The sequence below is a fragment of the Diaporthe citri genome, assembly GCF_014595645.1.
Source record: "Diaporthe citri strain NFHF-8-4 chromosome Unknown scaffold_7, whole genome shotgun sequence".
Lineage (NCBI taxonomy): Eukaryota > Fungi > Ascomycota > Sordariomycetes > Diaporthales > Diaporthaceae > Diaporthe > Diaporthe citri.
This window is the reverse complement of record NW_025064852.1, coordinates 3,577,733-3,590,599: the sequence shown is the minus strand read 5'-3', so window position 1 is coordinate 3,590,599 and position 12,867 is coordinate 3,577,733. Positions and strand designations below refer to the sequence as shown.

General features: G+C 54.6%; 4 protein-coding genes across 4 annotated transcripts; all 4 read left to right on the top strand.

The window, feature by feature from the left end:
- Nucleotides 1–2,221: 2,221 nt before the first annotated feature.
- INS49_014102 (uncharacterized protein) lies at nt 2,222–5,517 on the top strand (the record flags this gene model as incomplete). Its single annotated transcript, XM_043174793.1, has 2 exons — nt 2,222–5,044; nt 5,131–5,517. The coding sequence occupies 2 exons, from the start codon at nt 2,222–2,224 to the stop codon at nt 5,515–5,517; spliced, it is 3,210 nt and encodes a 1,069-aa protein (XP_043021738.1).
- A 2,365-nt stretch (nt 5,518–7,882) lies between these two features.
- Nucleotides 7,883–8,175, top strand: INS49_014101 (uncharacterized protein; the record flags this gene model as incomplete). The annotated part of the gene is made up of 2 exons (XM_043174792.1): nt 7,883–7,894; nt 7,957–8,175. The coding sequence occupies 2 exons, from the start codon at nt 7,883–7,885 to the stop codon at nt 8,173–8,175; spliced, it is 231 nt and encodes a 76-aa protein (XP_043021737.1).
- A 1,057-nt stretch (nt 8,176–9,232) lies between these two features.
- On the top strand, nt 9,233–10,424 carry INS49_014100 (uncharacterized protein; the record flags this gene model as incomplete). The annotated part of the gene is made up of 2 exons (XM_043174791.1): nt 9,233–9,497; nt 9,601–10,424. The coding sequence occupies 2 exons, from the start codon at nt 9,233–9,235 to the stop codon at nt 10,422–10,424; spliced, it is 1,089 nt and encodes a 362-aa protein (XP_043021736.1).
- Nucleotides 10,425–11,617: 1,193 nt separating this feature from the next.
- On the top strand, nt 11,618–12,442 carry INS49_014099 (uncharacterized protein; the record flags this gene model as incomplete). Its single annotated transcript, XM_043174790.1, has 1 exon — nt 11,618–12,442. One exon carries the CDS (start codon nt 11,618–11,620, stop codon nt 12,440–12,442), a length of 825 nt encoding a protein of 274 aa, XP_043021735.1.
- Nucleotides 12,443–12,867: the final 425 nt, after the last annotated feature.

Genomic DNA, 12,867 nt, shown 5'->3' with positions numbered 1-12,867 from the left:
AGCTTTTCTCTGGTAAAGATGCCTTTGGCTGAGTGGTGTTGAATCTTTGCCGCCAGAAGCCTGCACAGTCCTTCCATCAAATCAGGCCCGTCTGAGACAACACCGGAGTGATGGGAGGCGTCAAGGCATTGGGGCATAATTTCTCAAAGGACTTGTGACTTGTGAGTCGCGACATTGACCGTCCGCCAAGCCGAACGCGAGCGGAAACCATTACCCAGACGGTAGGTTTCAATGGACTCGGAGGGATCGACGAGGGGCGGCAGTGGTGGCATCTGGCGGATGGAACTCCCCCACCGGCGCGCACAGCCGAGCGAGCCATGCTGGCTGAGCTTCCTGAGCTTCACCCCGCGCCCTGACCTATTCCAGCTGCTGAACCTGGTCCTCGGCAAGGTATCATTTTCGGATTGAACCTAGACTGGGCCACAGAGTGATGACGGTGACTGCTCATAGCTGATGTTACATGTCACGCATCCAGGCATCGTGCTGCATCCTTTGCACAAGCTGTTGGGAGCTCTGCGTGCGTGATGAAAGGACCAGGACGGCAGCGTGCGCAGAGCGGCATGCACAGCTAGTGGCAAGCTTCATGACCAATCTATCTGAGCTTCTTTCGTGCCATAACGGTCATCTTTGGGCGCCGTCAGAGACGCTCGACAACAGATCGGGTAAATCAACGAAGGTTTGGGCATGACAGACTACCTGTGGCGACTGCGGATATGCCTTTGGGCTGAAGACATACGAGAGAGCTGTTGGCCATCCGAAGACACGAGGAGGCTTGACCAATGGGATCGGGCTTTCGTGAGAGCAGTTCCGGCTGACAGAGCAGCTCGGATGGTGTATGGGTGGGATTTTGAATGGTCTGGCCGGGGCAGGATCGAATTCTCCCACAATGCAAGCAGGTCTGCGTGTGCAACAGTGATACCGGGGAGATTGGTCGACCAGGATTGACAGACTTGACAGACTTGACAGGTAGACAGGTAGACAGGTATCGCTCAATAATACGGCATGAGAGAGTGGGCGGGTAGCACACTGTCGGGACCTGCCGTGTGCCGTTGGCTGAAGATTGACTGCTGATGATTGATTGATTGACCGTCCTTGCTTTTGCAGCTTGTGAGAGTGCAATAGTGAGGACGTGCATGGTAGGTGATGTAGTCTATGGGGCTGTACCACATACGGGCGTGGTGGTATGTCTCAAAGGTGCAGGGCGCAGGACAGAGGATGCGGGACACAGGGCATAGGACCCCGGGTAGTCACGACGGACTGTCGCTCTTCCTGCCTTCCTGTGGCTTCCTCCCCGCGCCTTCCTCCCTGCCTCCCTGCTGCCGAAGCACCCAGGCAGGAAGGTTCCGTATACCTTTGACGCTTGTCCCAATCCGTACGCGTCACGCCCCGTTTCTTGGCCGGCCAAAAGTACTCGATACCCCGACGGCCCGATGTACCCAGGTACATGTCCAGCAGCAGCCAGCCCACTCACAACGCAGCAAATCTCTCCACCAGCACCGGTACCCGTGCGCAAGATAGGCAGGTATCTCTGCCCAGGTGTACGTGCAGAGTACCCACCCTTGACGATTCTTCTCCATGCCGCGGACACTGGAGCGTGCGTCCACGGCCACGGGCCAAAGCCAAAGTGCCAAAGTCCCACTTTCGAACCGCACCGCATGCCTTCGATCCCATTCGACCCTTCACATCGCACCGCCCGTCTGACCGACTGCATGCTTCACCTCCGTACCACGATATCACCACATCGACTCGAAACCCCGTCTCCCCTGTGTGCCACCTGTGTGCCCCTCCCAGCAGCCACTCCACGGCCTCCGGCAACCGTCCACAGTCGCTTTCGTCATCAACTCTGTCGACCACTTCTGACGCCCAAGCCCTGAACTGCATCGGCCCAACCGCCTAGCCAACGTCCAAGTCCAATATCGCAGCCGTCCCAAGCAGCCTCCGCCCCTCGCCAGCCTGACTGCGCGTGTGCACGCCCTCAGTCGGTGCCGAGATCGTTCACCAAAAGGGCTCATGCCCGTCCTGTGGCCCTGTCAGCCGGAGCCCATGCTTCCACCACCTCGACGCTTCGATTCTTGCCTGCGAGAATAGACCCACTCTCCTTCTCGATCCCGACTCGATACTTCGATCCCGACTCGACTCCAGACCCACCAAAACAGCCTAACCATCTTGCCCTCCCGCGGCACCGGCCACAGTTAGAACTCACCTCAATGCCGTCCCCAACATGAACGATTACTACCAGAACCAGCTGGCCCAGGCCGCTGCTGCACAGCAGCGCCGGCAGCACCCCGGCCGGCCCGCCAACATGATGATGCCGCCCAGCGTGAACACAGGAGGCCAAGCAAGCCGCGGCTCGCCCACCATGCCGCAGCCCATGATGCCCAACATGTCACCCGACACGGCCATGATGGGCGGTGACTCGCTCGACGAGATCATCAACCAGAACATCGCTACTAGGAGGAGACGGAGCGTGCCGCATCCATTCTCGCCCAACCAGCCCACCCCCCATGACGAACCGGACAGGAGGATGTCCATGAATATGGAATTTGGGAGCAGCAATGACCATTACAGAGGCTTCCAGTTCGACAGCCCACTGACCACCGCAGCTCCGCCCTCCTCAATGGCAGACGGTCTTCCTTCGTACGGCAATATGCCCAACATGACCTCGTCCATCACCATTCCCCCTCATACTGGCAACTTTGAGTTCTCGGCCATGTCGCCGGACGTCATGAACAATATGATGGGCTTCTCCAACCTCAGCATGGGGCAGATGCAGTCAGACCCGAGCGGCATGGGCCTCTTCAGCAACCCAAACATGAGCCCCCAATTCGGAAACACCGGCATGGAGCCAGTTTCGCCCGACTTTGCGATGGAAATGAACCCAGAGAACCCCTTGAACGTCGCCACGGCCAATGCATCGGGGGCGGCCCTGGCAGACGATGGTGATGACGAGTTGATGGTCGGAAACAACCATTTTGGGAGCAACAGCTCAGGCACCCCTCAGGCCGCTCAGGGGACCGGCGGGGCCATGCCAGCCTACAATATGGCCCCGGCGCTGTCACGAGAGGTGTCCAGCGCAACTTCCTTCAACCAGTCACCTGTCTCACCGGACCTTAGCACAGCCAGGGGCAGTATCGTGCCAGAGACCCCCATACCGCCTCAGGCTGAATCAGGAGTCGCAACACCGGGGAGTGCCGAGGTCAAGTCAGAATCAAAGAACATATACTCCAAGAGTGGCTTCGACCTGGTCCGAGCCTTGTATTATATCGCCACTAGACCGAACCCGGAGATACAGCTGGGAGCCGTGGACCTGTCCTGTGCATTTGTTGTCTGCGATGTTACAATGAACGATTGTCCTATCATCTATATATCGGATAACTTTCAAAACCTGACTGGCTACAGTCGTCATGATATCATGGGCCAGAACTGTCGATTCCTCCAGGCTCCTGATGGCAAGGTTGAGGCTGGCACGAAAAGAGAATTCGTCGCAAATGATGCCGTTCTCAACCTAAAACAGAAGATACAAGAGGGTAAGGAGGTCCAACAGAGCTTGATCAACTACCGCAAAGGTGGTAAGCCCTTCCTCAACCTGCTCACAATGATTCCTATCCCCTGGGACACCAAAGAAATTCGATACTTCATCGGGTTCCAGATTGACTTGGTCGAGTGCCCCGATGCCATCGCCGGTCAGGAGCTGGGCAAGGTTGCGGTCAACTACAAGCACAGCGATATTGGGCAGTATATCTGGAACCCTCCCGAGGGCGATCGAGTCGAGCCGGACGCTGGTCAAACACTCTCTGCCGACGACGTGTCGACACTTCTCCAGCAACTGAAACCCGGAGGAACCAACCTGGGCGACTGGCACAAGCAATCTTGGGATAAGATGCTCCTGGAGAACGCTGATGATGTCGTACACGTCTTGTCGCTCAAGGGGCTGTTCATGTACCTGTCACCATCGTGTAAGAGGGTCCTGGAGTACGACACCAAGGAACTCATCGGCAATCAGCTGTCCTCGATCTGTCACCCATCCGACATCGTACCTGTCACCCGGGAGCTTAAGGATACGGCCGTGGGCAATCACGTCAACATCGTCTTTCGAATACGGAGGAAAGAGAGTGGCTACACTTGGTTCGAGAGCCACGGATCCCTTTTTGTGGAGCAAGGCAAAGGCAAGAAATGCATCATCCTGGTGGGACGAAAACGACCTGTCTTCGCGCTCAGCAGGAGTAACATCGAGAACAACGGCGGCATCGGCGACGGTGAGCTCTGGTCGAAACTTTCGACCTCCGGGATGTACTTGTTTGTGTCGTCCAACTGTCGATCATTACTGGACTTGCAGCCGCACGACCTTGTTGGAACCAGCATCCAAGATCAGATGCGAAAGGAGACAAGGCCTGAATTCGGCCGGTCAATAGAAAAGGCCCGAAAAGGGAAAATCGTCAAGTGCAAACATGAGATCCAAAACAAGAGAGGTCAAATACTGCAAGCCCAAACTATCCTGTACCCCGGAGATGCGGCCGAGGGGCAAAAGCCGACCTTCCTTCTGGCCCAGACGAAGCTTCTGAAGGCGTCAAGCAGGGCCCTGGCACCCGCCTCGTCCGCGGGCAAAGCCCCATCTCTCATCAGCGCCGGGCCGCCCGAGGACGCCCTCCAGCCATCACACGGCTCCCTCGCCTCGCCCAATCGAGCACGGTCCGCATCTGGGGCAGACCAGGGTATTATTTCTCAAGCCCAAGGCGGTGGCTTGGTTCTCGGTAACCAGGATGCCGCTCTTGCCAGTGATGACAACATCTTTGACGAGCTCAAGACGACTCGTTGCTCCTCGTGGCAATATGAGCTCCGCCAGATGGAGAAGGTCAACAGGCTGCTAGCAGAGGAGCTGGGCCAGCTGTTAAGTAACAAGAAGAAGAGGAAGCGGAGGAAAGGCGTGGGAAACGTGGTCCGGGACTGCGCGAATTGCCACACCCGAAACACCCCCGAGTGGCGCAGAGGGCCAAGTGGGCAGCGAGACTTGTGCAACAGCTGTGGTCTGCGATACGCCAAGCAGGTAAGAATGGTCCTTGCGTCTGCACCTCAGCGGTGGCCCCCCCCTCCCCCTGCCCTCGCAGCATTTACTGACTTGACCCTTCACAGACCGGCAGAGTCTCGCCTCGCAATTCGTCCCGGGGCGGCAACGGCGATTCACTCTCCAAGAAGTCCAGCTCACCAAAACAATCTTCTCCTCTTCATCGTGAGGTCTCCAACACCGTGGATACCGTGACTAGCTCTCGGCCTACCCAGGGAGGTGCTGTGGAAAGTACCGGCAACGGCAGCAAGGCGACTCGGTCGCCCACCTCGGCAAGCGCACAGAATACTACCGCCACCAACGCCAATTCTGCAAGCAACAGCAGCTCAACCGGGGGAAGTGCGACAGCGATGAAAGTAATGATGCCGCCTCCTAGCCAGCCTCTTCTCGAAGGCGGCGCCGGCGTGCACGGACATAGCATGAGCATGACGAGCATTGCCGAGGAGAAGGACTGATGGAACGGGCTGGGAGGGCTATATGACTATCGCCGGCAGTCAGCCCGCAGCACCTTGACGTCAATCGCCTCGAGCTGTCGACACAGCCGGCCTGACTACGATCCTAATACGTGACTGGGTGGAGCTCCTCCACGATCGATCAACCGGGATGACTCACCAACAGATCTTTGCTTACTTTTTTCTACTTCTGAGATACCACGATGTTGTTACGCTTTTGATGGGATGACTCTCTTATTCGGGTACGGCAGTAAAACGGGAGCGGCATATGAGAGCCACTCTTTGTGACGAGATTTTGGTACGCACAGGCGGGCGGATCGGGAGCAATGCTTGGTTTTTATTTTCTCATATGCACTCTCCGCGTGGGCCTAGCGGATGAAATGGGATGGCACCTTTGGATATTCCTTCTAGATCTAGACCAACTGGCTCCTTTTTTTGTATGCTGGTTTTGCCATTCACTTGGACGTTTCAAATTCAGGCAGGTTCAGTGAGTGCGGGTGGGCGGCGGCTTGAGCTTGACTGCTTTTTTTGTTTTCTTCTTCATACTGGATAAGACTGTTTTGGTGCGACTTGGAGGATTCTGCCTCGTGCTCCTCATGGGCGACCGACACTTCCGATGATTTCAAATACTCGAAACTGTCTGTCTACCTCGTTGGAGTCACTGAGTCGAGGAACCAAAATTGATTGATGTACGGCCGGATTGGGACCGTGGCGAGGAAAGGGGGCCTGGAGTTTTCGTGTGTGCGTGTCCTTTTCTGCTCTTCTTCGTTCTTTTCGGTTTTCGTGTTTATACTTGGGAGCCTTTTACATACCCTTTTGGATGAATGCCCTCATGGCTGGTATACGACGCCTACACGCACGAATGAATATGGATATCTTACTAGGACTTGTTCTTGCTCTCGTTTGCGTGCTTTGGATCAAGATCTCGAGGACGCACATGTAGACAGGTATGAGTGAATTCTTGATATGAAACCTTGCCATGGACGGCCAATTGTCTTGCAGTTGAATGTCCCATGGGGTTTTACCCTCATAGGTCATCATATTGGAGGCTATTTGGCATTACTGTTGGCCGGTGGACTGATCACGTAGTGGACATCGGGACTGAAGACCCGGTTGTCGAAATGCCTGAGTGAATGGGTCGTCTCACGTACTGCAAACCATTCACAAGATTCGTACCTAGGTACCTGGTCCCCTTCCAGGAAGCCCTTTAGGTTGAGAGGGCAATCTTTCTTTCTTTCCATCCACACTGCAACACCGTCAACCTCCACCACAACCCAGCAGTGGCAACCAAAATAACTAAACCAACAACACACCACCGCAACGAAAACATCATGGCTGACCCTGTAAGTTGGTCACGGCACCACGTCTTCGTATAACAAGCAGCTGATATTTTCATCACAAGAACGAGAATACAAACGACAACTATCAGATGCGAGAAGCGTCGGCCCACCTCATTTCGCCTGCCCCAAGCAAGGTGGAGTGGTGCGAGCAGGGACTCAGTCGTACCCGAGAAAAGGCCGTTTCATTGTATAATGAATTTCAAGCAAAACTCGATAACCTTCTAGAAGTGCAGCGCAATGAACACGCCGAGCTCGAGACCAAGGTCCAGGTGGCCGAAGAGAAGACCGAACAGACCGGGGAGGCGGAGAGACAGGCCGAAGAGGAGCTTCGCTCGCATGTCACACGTACTCTCATCCCGAGATCGATCATCAGCAGTCCCATCCCAAATCCGCTCAAGCATCGAGTACCGACAGCCTTTCATCGCTTGTTCCAGCCACTATCATCAGCAATCCTATTCCTAGTCTTCCCCAGATCACCTTGTCTCTCGTGACGACCCGTTTTCGGCATTCTGAACACTCCGTCATGTCTGTCGATAGCATTGGGATTCATGATTAGGCCATCTCATGGGGAATTGGAAAGATGAGGACTCAGGGAACGTAAATGCTCCAGCTCCCCTAACTGAGAGAGGTTTGGAGTCTCTACCAGGCAGAGTGGCCGTTCCACAAAAGTCAGGCCAGACATGGGACAACCGACGAGGTGGTAGGGTCGCCCCTACAAGCTCAAATCAGGTGCTCGTCTGGTCTCGCCTGGGCAGAGTGGGATTGTTTATTCACTGAAAAATGCCCTAGTTTTTCTGTTTCCAAGCAGACCAGCCCAAGTGATGTTACCACCAGCAGTGAAGCCTCGCTCTGTGCTGAGCCCCTCATCCTGTTTCTTCCGTACTGTGGACCCGACAAACGGTCAATTCGTGCACTATTTAAACCCTGCAGATTCGTCGCTACCTGCCCTCGATCCAAACACCAGCAACTCGATCCATTACCTACCAACCAAAACAGCCACATCTACCCATTACAGCAACGAAGACATCATGGCTGACTCTGTAAGCCATAAAGGAGCACTGCATCTCTGCATAACAAACAGCTGACTTCTATCTGTTAACAGAACCAACGTGCAAAGATTCGTGCGCCGGAGAAGATACGGATCGCCGGCTGCCCTCCACCACCGCAGCGGGACTTCAAGATGAATGTCCTATACAAGACGATGGATGTTCTGGACAAGATGGATGCTCTGTCCAAGAAGGTGGATGCCTTGTCTGAGAAGGAGGATGTCCTGGACAAGAAGATCGACCTCCTCTCCAAGGTCCTTGATCTCGCGTGTTAGAGGAGGATGGGCCTCTCCGGAGCGTGTCACTGTAAGTCCGGGGAGCCTGGTCATCACTCTCCATGCCACGACTACGATATTGGCAATCCCTAAGCTTGCAGCCAAGCCAGCATACACCGTTGACGGCATCGGCCCCAACCTCGATCTTTACTCGACTCCACTCTTGGGGCTGGCGCTCTTTGGCGCTGTTTCCTGCTGCCTCGCCGGCTCTGACAAGACCATGTCATGACACGTTTTCTTTCATACTTTCGTACAAATTCAAAAGGGCCCACTCATGAGCAACCTCTCTCCCCATGAGACCCAAGATGAGATCCCAAATTCTTCATGCATGTGGATTTTGTTGCCATGGAAATGGTGACGCCGACGGGTATTTTTGCATGCATGATTGCGATTTCTACTTGGATTCCTACATGTCTCTTGCCTAAGCTGCGCAAACAAGTTGTTCAACGATGGAATCCGAGAACCAGGTTGTCATATTCTACATCGTCATCTCTCGCTACTGAGGATCCAGTGGAGATGAAGGGGTTAATGGGTCAATGTGATGATTATAACGGCCGAGTGGCTTCGCGGGTGACGACTGGGAAATCCCGACGGAACAGCAGCTCGACCGCAGATCTAGGTCTCATATCCGACGATATTCATGGCCATACGAGGCCACTGAAGTCTTGAGACTAGAGAAGACAGCCCTGAACTGGCCGGTCGGTGTTCTCATGGGACATCGAGGAGGTCTGCCCCATTGCCTCAGAAACCATCCAGATGACAACCCAATGACCTCCCCTGTACTTGCTCGATCGTCTACCCTCTCATAGAGTTGCTTATCTGGTTGAAGATAAGATTCTGTGTGGCGCTAATTCTGTTTACAGCCCAAGCCCCCGACCGTTTGTGACTTTCGAGGTCGCGCTTCTGAAGTTTTGAAACCTTCCCCGCTGAAGCGAAAGCGACAGATTCAACAACAGCAACAACCAGCGTCGCGACTGCACTCATTGCGTATTGATGCTTATTTGTCAATCTTCCCCTATTATTGCTTCAATGAAGCGTTTCAACCGGTGTCGAGAAAATGCTGCCGCCCTCTTACGACAAGGTCTCTGAGGAGACCAAGAAGGTGGTGCAGCTATTCATGGCCCATGCACGTGGGTTCCTCCAGGGAAGGGGCAAGTCTGACTGGGAGGCTCGTACCATCCTGGAGAACTATGAGACAGAAGCGACGTGCAATGCTCTCAAAATGGCAGATGGAGGTTGGGAGGAGAGCCGGCAACCGTGTTCTGCTGAGCAGTTTGTCCAGTGGTTTGCTGAACTGGTTTGGGATGGATTGACAGACGATGGTTAGTACTATTCTTTCCTCACAAGACTGAACCCCCCCCCCCCCCCCCCCCCATCGAGTCCTTCTATTCGATTTCAATGGCGAAGCTGACGTGGTTTCATCAGATCACACACCCTTCCCTTACAATTTCAGCGCGGCTGTAGTTGGAGGGCCACTCTCGACGGAGTTTCTGGAGGCGATTGGCAAGACCGAGGCAGAGGTTCTAGGAATGATCAAGAAGGAGAGCAGCCCCGAGGAGGGTGTCAAGCTGGCGTTGCATACCATACCGGCCTTTGTGAAGACAGAGACCTCGCCGCCGGGAACCCCAAACGCCCCGGCCGTACCTAGCGACCCGCTGGCGCTACTGGCGCAGCGGCTGAAAGCGGAACTACAGTCATCAGAAAACAATTCAATCCTTGGGAAAAGAAAGAATGACGAGCCCGACACCACCTCACGCAAGAAAGGACGCGGAAATGACGAACAGAGGGTGCCACCAGCGTCCCGCGACACGAATCGCACATACAAGCAATGGGGTGCCACTTTGACCGCCGAAGACGAACAGCTCATGGACGTCAGCCTCATGAACAACATCTGGTACTCCAATGTTAGCAAACGGCTCAGGCGTGGTCATGGCTCATATTGTTTCAGAGTCAAGATTCCCAAGGAAAAGGGCTGGTCGCTGCTCGGACAAGACATCGCAAGAGTCTTCGGTTTCATACGCACGGATTGGCGCCCTATACGACTATACACGTATGAATCAGACCGTTTCTTACACGTCGGGCTGATGGTCAGGAAGTGCCAGACAAAGGAAAAGAATGTGGATGTGGTGCGCGACAAACTGCCGGAGCTGTTTCGCATCCTGAGGCGATGGTCTGTCCAAGCACAGCGCAGTGAGAAGGCCGACGGCCTCGCGGACTTTCTCGATCTCAACCGGTACATGGGGGCATAGTACCGCAGACTCGATACTCAGCAGGTTTTGGGAACCCTCAAGTCATTGCAACCATGGGACAGACACGACAGTCATATCCACGAGAACCAAAAATAACACGTAAAACTTTTCTGCTCTACTTGCTTGACGTGCTTGTCTTGGCTAGTTTGCTGGGCTTGGACTGGCCGTCAAGATGGTCAAGTTTCCCAGGGCCGTGGCAAACGCCAATCGTGACTCACTTCTCTGATTGATCGTAGTGAATTTGATTTCTGAAAGTGTGCTGCTGCAACTATGATGTAAACATCGTGTCCTCCGTTGCCATATCGGCCACATCAACCCACACGTCTCGCCCGCACCAGGCCGCCACCACAATCTGTCACCACCGAGCTGCCTGCCCAAATGCCCCACCACCCTGATGAATCACTTCGACATAGAGGCCGAAAGCGTCTCCACGGTATGTAGTGAGTTAGCAGGGCCTTAGCCTTGGTCCTTGCCGCGCGCGCCGTGGTTGCTGGGCGGACCACCTGCCACGCGATGCCCCACCATCAACGACATCACTTTTTCCTAAAAGGGCAATAAGCTAAATTCACTTCTTCCATTCACTAGTTACCATTCACTTGTTGCCATTCACTTGTTTTCAATTGCCTGCCGGCTGGCCGACGGCGAGAGGCAGGAAAGCTTAAATATGTGGCCCCCCCCGACAACTTCAACTCATCCTTTTTCCTTCCTTCCTTCAACAACTCACTCGACTTCACAGTCTCGTCTCGCTGTCGCACATCTCCGTCGTCTGCAAAACCTTCGACACAAAAACCCTGATAACCTCCACACAACAAATCTGATACCTTCTCTCTTCCTCTCTCCGGGAACAACTGTCTCTTCTTCCCCTGACTTGGCCACCTTCTGTTGAAGATCCTCTCTGCACATCTCCTCCGGAGCTAGTCAGTACTACGTCGGCAGCAGTTGCGACGTCGGCCCAGTCGAGAAAACGAACCATCACCACCTGAACAGACAGGGCGGACAGTAAGTGACCTCCGCTGACCTACGCCAACCCGCCATCCTCGAGCCAACAGCCGAACTTGGAATCTGAAGAGTATCTGACCCTTCCCACAGAATACACAGTCACCCTGCCGGATTTATGCTGCACCCCAGTGTTCCTGAACACAGCCACCTAAACAATTCAGCCTTTCCTCATCAACCAAAACAACTCTTCCTTCATGGCTTCTTCTGCCAGTACTCTCAACAACTCGTCCACTATATCTCCTTCTACCAGCACCCTCAACAACTCGTCTGCCATGTCTCCTTCTACCAGTACCCTCAAGAAGCTCACCAACAAGCTGAGAGCCAAACTTGACAAGGCGAAGTGCAAAGTGCACAAGAAGCGGGCCTCCGACAAACCCAGCGAGGTCGCCATCAAGCCAAACCACAACAACGAGCAGGGTCAGCCCATCATCATGGAGCCCAAGCTCGCTGAAGAGGGGATCCTGGACATTACCACCAATCCAGAGCATACCAAGCAGCAGGATCAGGTCATCACCGTCCACCCCATGAGCGCTGAAGAGGAGGACCAGGCTACCACCATCAAGCCGGAGTACACCGAGCAGCAGGATCAGGTCATCGCCATCCAGCCCAAGAGAACTGAAGAGGATAGCCAGACCGCCACCATCAATCAAGAGCACACGAACGAGGAGGAGCAGAACATCACCATGAACCCCAAGCGCGCTGGAGAGGAGGGCCAGAAGCTCGATCACCCAAGCACCTTCCAGAAACTCAACAAACAAGAGAAGGCAGCAAAGCGGGCGGCGAGGAAGCAGGCGAGAAAGGACAAGTGGGCTGCCCGACGAACAAACTTCAAGACCAAGGCGAAGAAGCTCGCAGAGGCTCTGTTCCTTCCGGTCGCGGTGGTGCTTGGCATCGTGTTCGCTCCGCTGATTCTGGTGTTCGACCTTTTCCTCTGTGCGGTCAGGTCGGTGGTATGGCTGGTGGTGACGGCCTTTGAGCTCATGTGTGCGCCGTTGCTGGTGTGCTTCCTGTGCAAGTGAAGGTAAATTCCGGAGTCTTGTGTCCCTTGGCGCAGAGCTCTGCTAATGCGTTGATGGCACAGAACAACACTGCAGCGAGCAAGCGAACATCCCTAAACTCTGAATCGAGGACGGGACGGTTCTGATTTGGCCCGACGTCTCTACGGTCGTGGCAGAAAAAGCCCTGGTGTAGGAGTGGAGGAGCATAACTGGGGAATGGGGGAGGGGGGGGGGCGCGGGGACAGGTGGATCGTTCACGAACTTTACGACATCAGAGTAGGACAGGAGATTTTTAGGATACAGTACACCCCTTGAGACATAGAATCACTCCTTTAGGAAGGTTTGAGCCGATCGCTAGACGGCTTATGGGTACGAAACCAATGCTACCCATCTTCCAGACACACACTGGCGCGAGCCTTATCCGCTTGAGCAATGGCGGAGGTCTG